General features: G+C 42.8%; 1 protein-coding gene across 2 annotated transcripts in view; it reads left to right on the top strand.

Moving 5' to 3' along the window:
* CLBA1 (clathrin binding box of aftiphilin containing 1) overlaps window positions 1-9446 on the top strand; it is a 47025-nt gene extending 37579 nt beyond the window's left edge. For both annotated transcript variants that reach the window (XM_068254259.1, XM_068254258.1), the window contains exons 5-6: window positions 1017-1130; window positions 3785-9446. In XM_068254259.1, the coding sequence (XP_068110360.1) occupies window positions 1017-1130; window positions 3785-3934 (264 nt within the window). In that variant the 3' untranslated portion in view covers window positions 3935-9446. The remainder of the gene's footprint in view (window positions 1-1016; window positions 1131-3784) is intronic.
* Window positions 9447-12905: the final 3459 nt, after the last annotated feature.

Below are 12905 nucleotides of genomic sequence, written 5' to 3'. Positions count from 1 at the left end.
AAAGAAAAGTGCTTAGTGCAAAGGTTGCTTGTGCATTAGGAAAGATAAAGCATTATATATACACATCTGGTAAAGAAAACAAAAAAAGTGAGAGCGATGTGCTCTCATGCTTTGTCAGCGTCAGCAGCGCTGACAAAGCATGAGAGCACATCGCTCTCACTTTTTTTGTTTTCTTTACCAGATGTGTATATATAATGCTTTATCTTTCCTAATGCACAAGCAACCTTTGCACTAAGCACTTTTCTTTTCCCTGACGACGACCCCAAGCAAGGGGTCGAAACATGTCGGATTGGTGGGGGGTATCTATTTATATGTAGAAAGTTAAGGCAATTTGCTCCAGGGTCTTTAGGTCCAAGAGGCACGGTCATACAAAAAGTGTCAAACTTGTACATGTGCTTCCCACAGTACTTTTGGCCTTACCCTGGTTATATGTACTATGAGAAAATAAATATGATATACATTTTTTAATGATAAAAAGAATAAAAGTTTTATATTTTAACATACTTCTGTAGGGATCAACTTTTGTGTATTTGATTAAAATCAGGTTTGTGAATTGTAAACCCAAGACAATAGCAACAGATCCATTCAGTCCTGGCTAAGGTGAAGCCTCCATGGTTTGGACTTGGTTTTTCCAGCATATCTCTCAGATATTCGATCAGACTGAAATCTGGGGAATTTGGAAACCAAAGAAAATGTGATTCTTCAGACCAAGACCACCTTTTTTCCTTTTCTCCATTGTCCTATCCTGGTGCTCATTAGATCACTGTAGTCTTCCAGAGTTCAGTTTAGGTCAGCCTAGGCACTCTGACTGGTCTACAGCTAAACCATAATATTAATTTGGCGAACCTCACTGCAGTGGGATATGACCCAGGTGAGGGCTACAAGTTTTTGGTGCCAAACATGATCATTTAAAAAGAAAAAAAAAAGGTAGTGTTTTTAATGTTTTAAAAAAGTAAGATCTTTTATTCAAAACAAATGGCTCATTAATCTATCTTTTACATGTGTTTGTTCTATAGACCGGTAGCAACAATAAAGAAATCACAGGTGTCTTAACAGATCCAGGCATGGAACGGTCACAAGTGAATGAAGCCCCATTCTCTACTGGTAATAAATCTTTAATACAAACCAAGGTAAGTTGTTTTCTGTTTTGCATAACCAGAACCAAAAGTGGGAATTTTTGTAAAAAAAAAACACAGGCTACCTGATTCCGGGAGGGGTGGCAAGCCTGATCAGGTAGCATCCATTACTGCCGCTCCTGCAATCGCTGAATTTTGATAGAAGAAAAATAAACATGGCAGGACCCCTGGGTTCATGACACTGCAGCTCTGACTCTGTGTCTCAACAGAGAGCAGGGAGATGGGGGAGAGGCAGTGCCGCCTAATCAGAGCAGGGAAAGGGGCGTTCCTATCACCAGAGTGGGCGGTTTGCAGGAGTGCCTCTCCTGCAAGGGATGCCCCTTCCCCTCAAGGGATGCCCCTTCCCCTCAAGATTGCTGACAAGCAGCTTGTTGCCAATTTTGGAGGGTGACAGTGCGGCGCAAGGGGGCTGAGAACGGCAGGGAACGTGTCCCATCTGCCCTCCGTGCCACTTTGGGTACACTTCAAAGGGGCCAGAGCCTAAGTTCCCAAAGTAGTTAAGGAGAATTTTTTAAAAAGTACCTGTTCTGCTCTTGTTCAACTGCACTTTTTTTTTGCCAACCAAGCAGGGTATTTAGTAATACTGTTGAAATAAATTTGTCCACTGTGGCCCATTTCTCTCGGTCCAGGAGTACCAGTGTCATGAAAGGAGTGGTCCTGAAGTGCTACAGTGGCCTGTCGCAAGTGCAGTGTGTTTAGAGTGTCTGCTTGCTGGTGATGAATACCCTGGAAGGGATAGATATTTACTCAAAGCCTCTAGAAATGGTTGCAGAAAACAGCAAAACAGAAAACTGCAAAACTATTACCTCCAAAGGAGGTCTGACTGGTATTTGGTTAGGATGGAGGCCCCCACTGTGTATTATATATTGGTGTTTTGAATTATAAATATCAGAGAGGTAATCGCTTAGATATAGGCCTCGATTCATAGAGCACAGTGCGGTAAATGTAAAGTGCTCAGTAAATTACCGCATTCGGTACTTTAGACTTTTTTGTGTGCTAATTCATAAAAATGTTCACAGGTGTGGTAGAAGTTTGGTAATTTTACCAGCTTCATCAATAGACAAACTCTGTGCAGTGAGGGCATTACAATAGTAAGAGACATCCCTTTAGATGTACTGTACATGTTTTGCTATACTGTATGTTATACTGCCTATGCTCACTCTGAATATTTTAGTCTCTTAACATTTTATTTGCCACAGCTTAAAAACAACTTCCAGGAGACATTACACATGCCGTGCTTAGGTGATTTCCCCACTAGCTCCTCCGCATCTTCAAACAGGAACCTAAGAGGTTAAACCGCGAAGGGAGGCAGGGGAAGCCTCTTTTGTTCTGTGATTTCTGTGCTTGCTTTCTAGGGGGTACAAAAGCTAGACCCGCCGGAGAAGCCTGCGGGTCCTATCCAAATCCATCATCCGGACTTGCAGGAGATGGGCTGTTTCTGTTGGCTCTGCTCCTGTCAGTCATAGCTTATCCCTCTCTGCTTGTGTGAGTCATGCTGGCTCCCCACAGTATCGCACAGTCTCCACTCCCATTTTGCCACACCAGAGGTGCTGGTAAAATTTCAGGCTTTTACAGCATGATCTAGTCTTTATGAATTGACATTTGCTGATATTAGTTGAGGTATTTACCACACAAGTCAGTAATTTACCTCACAGCTCAGTAACTTCAGCTTTCCATGCGGTAACAGCCTTTATGAATTGACTTGAAGTGCTCGGTGAAGTCAACTGTTTTCAGCATTACCAAATGTGGTAATGCTCTATGAATTGAGGCCATAGACACCAGTTCCACTGGAAAAAAAATGTTTGTTCAAAAAAAACAATCTGACTCTCATCTGAAGAGGAAGGTGATTATCATTATTATTTTTTTTTTAAATTGCAAAACACCAATATATAATACACAGTGGGCGCCTCCATCCTACCCAAATATGTAGAAATGATTGGCTCTGATGACTCCTTCCTTACTTCCTGGCCTGGGTGAAACGAATTCTGCACCACAAATGCTACTTCCCTTCCCTCCTTCTCCCTAACACTCCTCTTTTAAAGGGACTCCGAGCTCTGAATAAAAATGAAATTGGTACTCACCTGGGGCTTTCTGCAGCCCACCGTAGGTTGGGAGGTCCCACGGCGTCCATCCGGCTTTTCTCCCAGGGCCTGGTCAGAAATGGCTGCCTGACAGCTCCCGGCGACACTTGGCCCGAGTGTCTGGCTCCTTCTTCCCCATACGTCACGCCTGACATGGTCAGCTATGTTGCACGCGTCGAGCAAATGGGGAACGAGCAGAAATAGGTTAAAGTGAAATGGGGTCCTAGGCAAGATGGCAGCTTTTGCCCACCACTGACGGACATCTGGCATTTTTTATTAAGATTGGGTGGGAGCTAGCATCAACCAGGCCTCTAGACCCTCTCCATGCCCTAAGCAACTGCCTAAGTTTGCCTTGTGGATGACCTCTGGGAAGAGTCCTTAGCAGTAAGATCTACTGTGTAAAGTGCTGTGGGAAGATGTTAGCACTATATACAAAGTAAATAACTAAATCCTCTTGATGTGTCGGGTTTTGCAGGGTTGAAATTCTGTTGTGATATTTTTGAGTTTTCAGTTAGTGATTAGATTCTATATTTTAATAACTTAATGCTGCACATTTTTCGGTTTCAGCTGGATGTGGTTCCAGGATCCAAACACGGCCATATATTTTCCTACCAGCTGTTCCTGAAGAAGCCATCCGCTGACACCGCCTTGCCATTCTTCTCTTTTTCGGGAAGGAAGAGCTTTTTCAGCACAAACCAAACGCCTTTTAATTGTTAGATGCCTTTTTGTTTGAGAGGTTTATCCCTTGTTTTATTTAAGTATTTTTTTAAGTATGAAAATTATTTATAACTTTTAGCAGAACCTTAGAATGATGGAACTTCTTGCACTTTGTGTACTTAGACTTTTGCACCAGTGACCTTTTCTGACCGCATTATATGCACGTTAGGGCAGTGATGTGTGATGAAGCTCAAGAATTTAAAGGGCTTGTCCACTTATTTATTCTTTTTCTGGATAGATTTTTCCAAAATCAGAACACTCCTAGGCATTCTGGTTCACCATGAGCTTGTTGGGCAATCTGTTACACTTTCCAGGGACTGTAGTGGAAATATCTATACGCTCGACGCGAAGGTCCACCTCGTAGTTGGTCTTACTACCCCTGTTTGGGATTTTCCTTTTTTTATATCCTAGAGAATGCATCCTAGTGGAAATTGAAGGCGGAGCTGGGAACCTTTGATGCATAAATTCCAGAACAATAAGCCAAACCGTACCCAAAATGAAACGAAGCAAATTCTATTAGAATATAACCAGTATAAACAGTGTATAGAAGCAAAGTAATAGACAATACATGCTCCAAGCACTCTTATAGACTATTTATTTGCTCTAAAGCACACCTGACCTGAAGGATGTAGGGTTGACATTTTTTTTCTTGTATACAATTCAAATTGCTTGGCTGTCCTGCTGATCCTCTGCCACTAACACCGTTAGCCATAGTCTCTGAACATGCATGCAGATCAGGTGTGTCTGACTGAAGTCTGACTGGATTAGCGATATGCTTGTTTCAGGTGTGTGATTAAGACACTACTGCAGGTAAAGAGATCAGCAGGACTGCAAGGCTACTGGTATTGTTTAAAAGGAAACCAATATGGCAGCCTCCATCTCCCTTTGTTTAGGTGTACTTCAAGGCCTGGTTCACATTGGCAATCAAAACGTTCCGTTTAGCGGACTGTAATGGACTGGATCCTAACGGATATTGGTCCTATGTTTATCAATAGGATCCGCTCTCCTTGCTCCATTGGAATGGAACTGCTCAGCCCTTTCCACCAAACGTACAGTTAGTTTGGGGAGGGATCGATTTCCGGATTGATGGACGCATTGCATTCACGGGCGTTAACAGAAGGGTGTGGATCAGAAACTGATGCCCAATTAAAAGCATATCTGCTCCACCACTCAGTTTTACTGGTGTCTTTCTTCCTCATTAAGAAGATTCTTTTCCTTCCTGTGCCTGTTACAGGGCATCTGAGAAAAGAATGTTAGAGGTAGTCACTGAAAAAAGGACCTAGACAACAGTAAAAACTTGGGAAATGTTCTAACCTTTCCCCTTTCTATTAGAATGTAAGGAATTTGGTTGTAGTTATAATTTAAAAGTAAGAGGCCCTTTAAATGACTTTGTGTAAGGCACATATTTTGTCTGCTTCCAGGCAGGAGTAGAGTTGCATAAGTCACAGATCGATGTATTGACCTGTGAAGAGAAAACATGCATTGCTGGTAGCCCTTTAGAAACTGAGCTGAGCACTGATGCTCTAAATCTAAAACCTCACCTTTATATCACTTGTGTCTTTAATTCTTCTCTTGTTTGAATGAGTTTTATGTTTATTCAGCTGGCCTGAAAACCGAGGTAATACAGAGTATACTTTGCACATATTCCACTACTGGTCACTCTAGGTCTTATGAGATGAGCTGAGTAGCTGAGCATACACTGAAAACACACTGCACTCTTCTCCTGCCCCAGTCTGCAAATCATTTGCAGTCAATATACTTTAAGTGGCTTAGCTGGTGATGGTCCTTTCAAATTGTTTTTCCGGCTCCGTAAGTGAAAGCGCTTTGGCGTTCTGTTGTAGAAGGTCAGGACTTGTGGGGCAGTGGAGATGTATTCCAAAGAGGTGCTCTCCAAGTTTTCACTTTTTTCCCTTATTTGTCAAGGTATGGACCTTGTAGATGCCAGTATAATCTGATGATGTTCATATACAAACTATACAGGCATTTCAGCACACGCACGCAAACGCGCACACACTGTACTGGTTACAAAAGATCCACATCTTGATGGAGGTGGATCTTTGATAGCAGATTCCAGTGTATCTGGAAAGGTCACCATAAGCACTATACATACATGTTACACCCCTCCTATGCCCTAATCTTAAAGCACATTGCACTTGTTTACTATTCTCAAAGGTCTAACAGTCTAGATGTAGACTTTGTAGATTCCATTATATCTGGTGAGGTCCCCATAAATTCTAGACCAACATGTCACACTCCTCACATGCCCTGTCTGTAAGCACATTGCACTTATCTACTCTTCTCAATGGTCTACTAGTCAAGATATGGACCTTTTGTAGATTCCATTGTATCTGGTGAGGTCACCTTGGGCGCTATAGAGACCTGTCGCACTCCTGCTACACCCTGCCTTTAATGCACATTGCACTTGTGTACTCTTCTCAAATGTCTACCAGTCAATATAAGTACCTTCTGTAGATTCCATTATATCTGGTGAGGTTTCCATAAGCACTAGACCAACATGTCACACTCCCGAGCACGCCATGCACCACAATGTGAATTGCGCCTATTGCAGCGCTCAGACAGTTCTATAAAAACAGCATAATTTGGCCGCCAGCAGTAGCTGAATTATGTCTTTCCACCTGTGTCTCTGGCAACCTGGAGGAGGAATAGTCGTTAACGCTGCCTTTTGCAGGAGCAGGGTGAGCTATTTTTATGCAATGCCCTGTGCCCAAATTTCCTGGCGCCTTTATTGCATGTATGCCACACTCCTCCTATGCCCTATCTGTAAGAACATTGCACTTATCTACTCTTCTCAATGGTCTACTACTCAATTTGTGGTCCTTTTGTACAATCCTTTATATCTGGTTAGGACACCATAGGACTAGAAATGGTCAGTGATGATTCTAATTTTATTGCTGGAAATTTGCTTGGAAATGGGCCAATCAAATGCATTTCCTCACACTTTGGATTGGTCAAATTCCAAGCTGCATAAAATTTGCATGCATGCTATAGACATGTTGCACTCCTCCCTGCCCCTAGATTATGGACATATTGCACTGGGCCATCATTCTAGGTGTAGATTCCCGATTTATATGTTGAGAATACCACACAAATTGATATTACTACCCCTCTGCCCCATTTGTGGTCATTTGCTTGTTGACCTTGTGGATTCCAGTATATCTGGTAGGTCACTGCACTGCAATGAGCAGACCTCTGTTCCACTCTGCTACGTACACACATGCGACAACGATCGTTCGTTAAGAACGACGAACGAACTTTTAATTGATGAAAGAACGACCTAAGTAAAGGTAGTTTTAAAATGTGTGTAACGATCTGATCGTTAGAACGAACGTTACATCACAGAAAGCAACTAGTGCGCCTGCGCATAAAAATGAGAAGTTCCATGGAGAAATAGTGAAATGCGCATGTCAAGCCTAGTACGAACGATCGTTTCCAACGATGTACTACTTTTACAAACGATTGTCGTTGGTTAAAATCCGCAGAGACAGAACTTTCTTTTGTAGCGATTTGGCTCGTTCGTCGTTTGCCTTAATAGTCGGTGGTTCGTTTTTTGTAACGATCGTCGTTGGTAAAGATCGGGGAACGATCGTTACAAACGACTATAGTCACATGTGTGTACGCACCTTTAGGCCTCTTTCACAGTGCGAAGTTAAAGTTGCACGTTAAAACAATATTTAACGCAGAAGAACGCACTGCAATGAAAAATCAATGCCCCATTCACAGTGCACACGTTGCGTTGGTGACTAAGGCTGCACGTTAAGTGAAAGTACTGCATGCAGTGCGTTATACACGTTATCAGCTGCGTTTGGTTGCATATGCACAGTAACGACTGAGACATACATTTAATTGCCTGTTTTTTCTACTGTATATGTTGGTAACGCTACGATGCGACTTTTTGGCCGCATTGCGTTGTATGTTTGCGGTGCGTTTTTGCACCAAAACGCAATGTCCTACTGTGATAGAGGCCTAGGGCCTCTTTTCCACGGCCAGTTGAACTGTGTGTTCAGCAGCAGTGAGCAGTTGCCAGGCAGCAGTGAGCAGTTATCAGGCAACAGCAAACAGTTATGAGAGTTTGAGAGGCATTTCACTGCCTATCAACTGTCTGTGGAAAAGAGGCCTTAAGCTGGCCACTTATGGGTTGATTTTGACCTCCTATCCCAAACCAATTGATCCCTCGCTGTTGTACTTATGAGATTGTAAAATCGGCAGCACCAGGCTGGCTTCAACGGCCATGGGCCTCTTTAGGGTAGGTTACTGACCTTTCACAATCCCAGTTCACTAGAAGATGATTATAAGAAACTAGGACTTGCGTTCTTAAATAGGCTGACAATCTGGAATAAGATTAGTATTTGACATTCTGACAGTGACTCTTTAACACACAATCACACATTACATTTGCAATGTTTTCTATTGGAGGACTGGCCAGGGTACCTGACCTTAAAGGGCTGTGAAACTTTTTAATTAATTAGGTTTTCTCACAGGAGGTATTTTCATATCGTATCAGGAAAATGCATTTTAAGACTCCAGGTGGCAAGAAAGTACTATAAAAATTGATAATGCTTATTTATCTACTGTTTGTTACATTTCAATTCAGATGCTAAATAATGTAATTATTTTCCATATAAGATGGAAAAGAATCTCCTGGGAGAAAATATATAGGATACCTTAGTTCTATGGTCGACGCCCTTTGCCCCGGACATACTGCACTGCGAAGAATGTCCTCTTTACCACGTCAAATATGTCACAAGCCACCCAAGAGGACAAACTGCATGCGCAATGCAGTATGTGGGGTCAAAGGGCTTTGACCAGGACCTGGAAAATGGCAGCAAACGGAGGCTGACACCGGGCCTTGGGAGCTGTGTTAAGCTTATGCACACAGCATTATTTTTAGAATTTTATTTAGACTAAGGTATCCTTCAATTAAATTGGGCCCATGAGGGAATTTTAAAGTTTACATGATAAAAATTTGCAATGTGCATTTTAAGAGATGGAATGTCTGTCTTGTTTTATAAATCGATTTGTAACAATGATAGTTTTATTTAAATAATTGCTTAGGAGTTTTTAAGCCATGCCACTGGTATGATGATGATGATGATGATGATGATGTTGTCTATATGTAGTACCAGGAAGCTGAAGTACCAGCCCTTTCAGGGGACATGTGGTTGGCTAGTTTGATTTTTAAACCATACGGATATCTTCATCTCTCTGTAGATTGTAGCCTTCTGCTTCTAATGCTGAAATGCTGTGGACTTGATTTACTGAGCCCTGAAAACAGAAGCATGATTCTTTACTTTGCACCGTCCAGGGATTACGGCCTTCTGTCTCATACTGTTCCCAGAATAAAACCCCAATGATGTGCTGCGATCCTCAGCTTCCAGCAGTGACTTAAAATGTTGTATATCACCTTTATTTTCCTTTACATGCCTTAAATGTTTTAAAAATGAAATGCTGTAGAGTCATTTTATGTTGTTTGATTAAAGCCTTTTATTCCTTAGCTATCTTATTACACTTGGTTACTAGTGCAATCATCTGCCTCATTCTGCTGAAATGAATAAGTAACTGAAGCATTATTCTAAAGTAGGGCATGTGTATGCATACATTTGAAATCGGCGCCGGTAAACTTGGGCGCAGGACACAGCTGATATATGGCTGATCCTGCTTCTGCACAAGTCCGGGCCACGTTAATTACTATTCCCCCTCCAGGCCGCCATGGATCGTGGGGAATGATATAATTCGGCTTCCAGCGATTGCTGGAGGCCGAATTATTGTGTTTTTTAAGCAACTTCGGCTCTAGTCTTCTGACAGAGCCGACGTTACTCACTGAGGGCCACTGTGGATGTGATTCCCTTTAGTCTATGGCTGCGCCCAAATCTAGCAGCGCTGTAAAGCACTGCTCCGATGTGTGTCCCCAGTGATTGAATTAGTCTGCAGTCACGTGCATTTTTTTATTTATCTTAAATTTGAGCAGATTTATCAAACCAGTGCAAGGAAAACTAAAGCAAAACAGGCATTTAAGGGCCCTTTTCCATAAGCAGTTGATAGGCAGTGAAAGGACTGTTGAACACACAACTGCATGCTGCTGCCTGGTAACTGCTCACTGAGCGCTCAGTTCAGCCGCCTGTGGAAAGTGAAGCAATGTTCAGAGCTGCCAATCGAGGTCCTTGAATGCAGCATGTGATCAAACCTCTCTTGCCACATTTCCCTCCCTACATTAGTTTTGAAATTACTAGGAGGCTAGGAGCATAGCAGATCTGCTAAAGTGTACTTTGGGTGAAACTCTGGTCGAACCTAACAGGGAAGAGCTCCGGATGAAATCCAAATGAGTTTCATTTGGATTTCATCTAGATAATTAGTGCAGCTGCGTGGGAGGGTGAGGGAGGGTTAAACTTACCCAGCAGCTGTCTTCTTTAAAGGATACCCGAGGTGACATGTTACATGACGCACAAATAACTATGCCAGGTTCCTTTTTTGTTCTTTCTCTGCCTGAAAAAGTTAAATATCAGGTATGTAAGTGGCTGACTCAATCCTGACTGAGACAGGAAGGGACTACAGTGTGACCCTCACTGATAAGAAATTCCTTTTTACCTCTTTCTTGCTCTCAAGCCATTTTCTGCTAGGAAAGTGTTTTATAGTTGGAATTTCTTATCAGTGAGGGTCACACTGTAGTCACTTCCTGTCTGAGTCAGGACTGAGTCAGCTACTTACATACCTGATATTTAACTCTTTCAGGCAGAGAAACAAAAAAAAAAAAAAGGAACACAGCATAGTTATTTCTGTGCTAGGCCCCGTACATCCTCTTACCAAGAAAGTGCGCTCAATAGTGCAAATAATTTCAAGGGCTTCTATCGTGTCTACAAACAACAACCCCTTACAAAGTGTCTGTGCACCTCTAATAGAAGTATCCACCTATAGTCGAAACTCTAACAGTCCACCTGTGAAAAAATATATAATAATTGCATCAATTGTCCTGTATTGGATCGCAGTCCTCTTTCACCAAACATACAAGTGTACCAATCTTTATCTTCCCACGGACTCTGCGCTCTCAATGTACTCCAATCCTCTGTGCTTTTATACTCCAATTCGTGAACATAGAAAAAATAAACAAAAATACATAGCGTGACTCTGTATTAACATATGAATCCACCACGTGTTTTGAAAAATCTCATGTGGTCCCACCACAAACAGGTATCACAGCTCCTCACCCTCTATAGTGGCTGTCAACCCACAAACAGCTTAAGCATTTAATTCTCCGTGATTTTACAAGCCTTTCACCTTCCACCACGTTATGCTGCATACACCTCATTAAGACCTCCAGCCTCTCACCTTATATGCTTGCTGCCAGATTATAGGTCAGCTATAGCGCTTAGTGAGTCCCACTCCAGTTGTTTCCACACCAATCTCTATCTCGTTTTCCACCGCTACTCCATCACGTTTGCACCCTATTGACTGAAAGGAGTCTCCATAGCGTAAAACTGTTGCTTTAATTAAAAATTTAAAAACAATTGCACTCACATGCTCCCATAAAGTAATGCGCATATAAAATCCAAGACGAGCTGCAGTCCAGTCCACGTCCTTAAGCTCCGCCCAACGCGTTTCGTATCAAATACTCATCAGGGGCTGGAGACGTTGGACCAATGAATGCTTTTTATATACTCTAACTCCTCCTATTTCCCATCTCCACCTTCAAACAGGCACCAATCATCGGCAGCTTGCACCTGCCTCATAGTGAGCGTGGTAGAACTTACGATCGAGGGCTTCCGCCCTCTGCGTTCCACTCGCGTCACTTCCCATAATGGCTTGCGTTCCATCTGTCCGCAAAAAAGGACGTCACATCTCATGCGCCACTGCGGCCATTCAAGCGTGTCATCTCTTAGCCGCTTGCGTTCCACACAGCCCCACGTTACAGCAACATTTCCTATACACCAATGCGGCCAATCGGGCGTACGTATCCGCCTCCTTGTCCAGCATGCTACCTCCCCCAACCATTCTCCTCTCTCTGCCTACAGGCTCAAACACAACACGCCCCCCCATCAGTGTACCAGTTAACCCTAACAGGTCCACATCTCCAGACTGACCAATCTGATACCAAACACTTACATTGCTAGCACCATCCTATCTATACATAAGCTTCTATCTAATCCCAGAACCCCTACCTCCCACCACCCCCACCCATCCAAACAACAACCCCCCCCCCCCCCCCCCCAAAATCCATCTAGTCTCTAATTTCGATATTTCCCTTACACGATTACACCCTCTCCATTTAACAGAGAGACTGAATGTTAAATGGAGAGGGTGTAATCGTGTAAGGGAAATATCGAAATTAGAGACTAGATGGATTTTTGAATTAAAGACCATGCAGCCTGCCGGTTTAAATGTGGAGGTAGATTTGAACTGTTATATTGCTAATGATTAAGATTGGGATTACAATTGGGGTGTTGTTTGGGGGGGGGAAGGGGGGGGGGGTTGTTGTGGAGACTCCTTTCAGTCAATAGGGTGCAAACGTGATGGAGTAGCGGTGGAAAACGAGATAGAGATTGGTGTGGAAACAACTGGAGTGGGACTCACTAAGCGCTATAGCTGACCTATAATCTGGCAGCAAGCATATAAGGTGAGAGGCTGGAGGTCTTAATGAGGTGTATGCAGCATAACGTGGTGGAAGGTGAAAGGCTTGTAAAATCACGGAGAATTAAATGCTTAAGCTGTTTGTGGGTTGACAGCCACTATAGAGGGTGAGGAGCTGTGATACCTGTTTGTGGTGGGACCACATGAGATTTTTCAAAACACGTGGTGGATTCATATGTTAATACAGAGTCACGCTATGTATTTTTGTTTATTTTTTCTATGTTCACGAATTGGAGTATAAAAGCACAGAGGATTGGAGTACATTGAGAGCGCAGAGTCCGTGGAAAGATAAAGATAGGCCCCGTACATACCCATGTCTATCTCATCATGT

The sequence above is a fragment of the Hyperolius riggenbachi genome, chromosome 9, assembly GCF_040937935.1.
Source record: "Hyperolius riggenbachi isolate aHypRig1 chromosome 9, aHypRig1.pri, whole genome shotgun sequence".
Taxonomy (NCBI): domain Eukaryota; kingdom Metazoa; phylum Chordata; class Amphibia; order Anura; family Hyperoliidae; genus Hyperolius; species Hyperolius riggenbachi.
The sequence above is the reverse complement of the archived record's forward strand: the minus strand, read 5'-3'. Positions and strand labels throughout refer to the sequence as shown.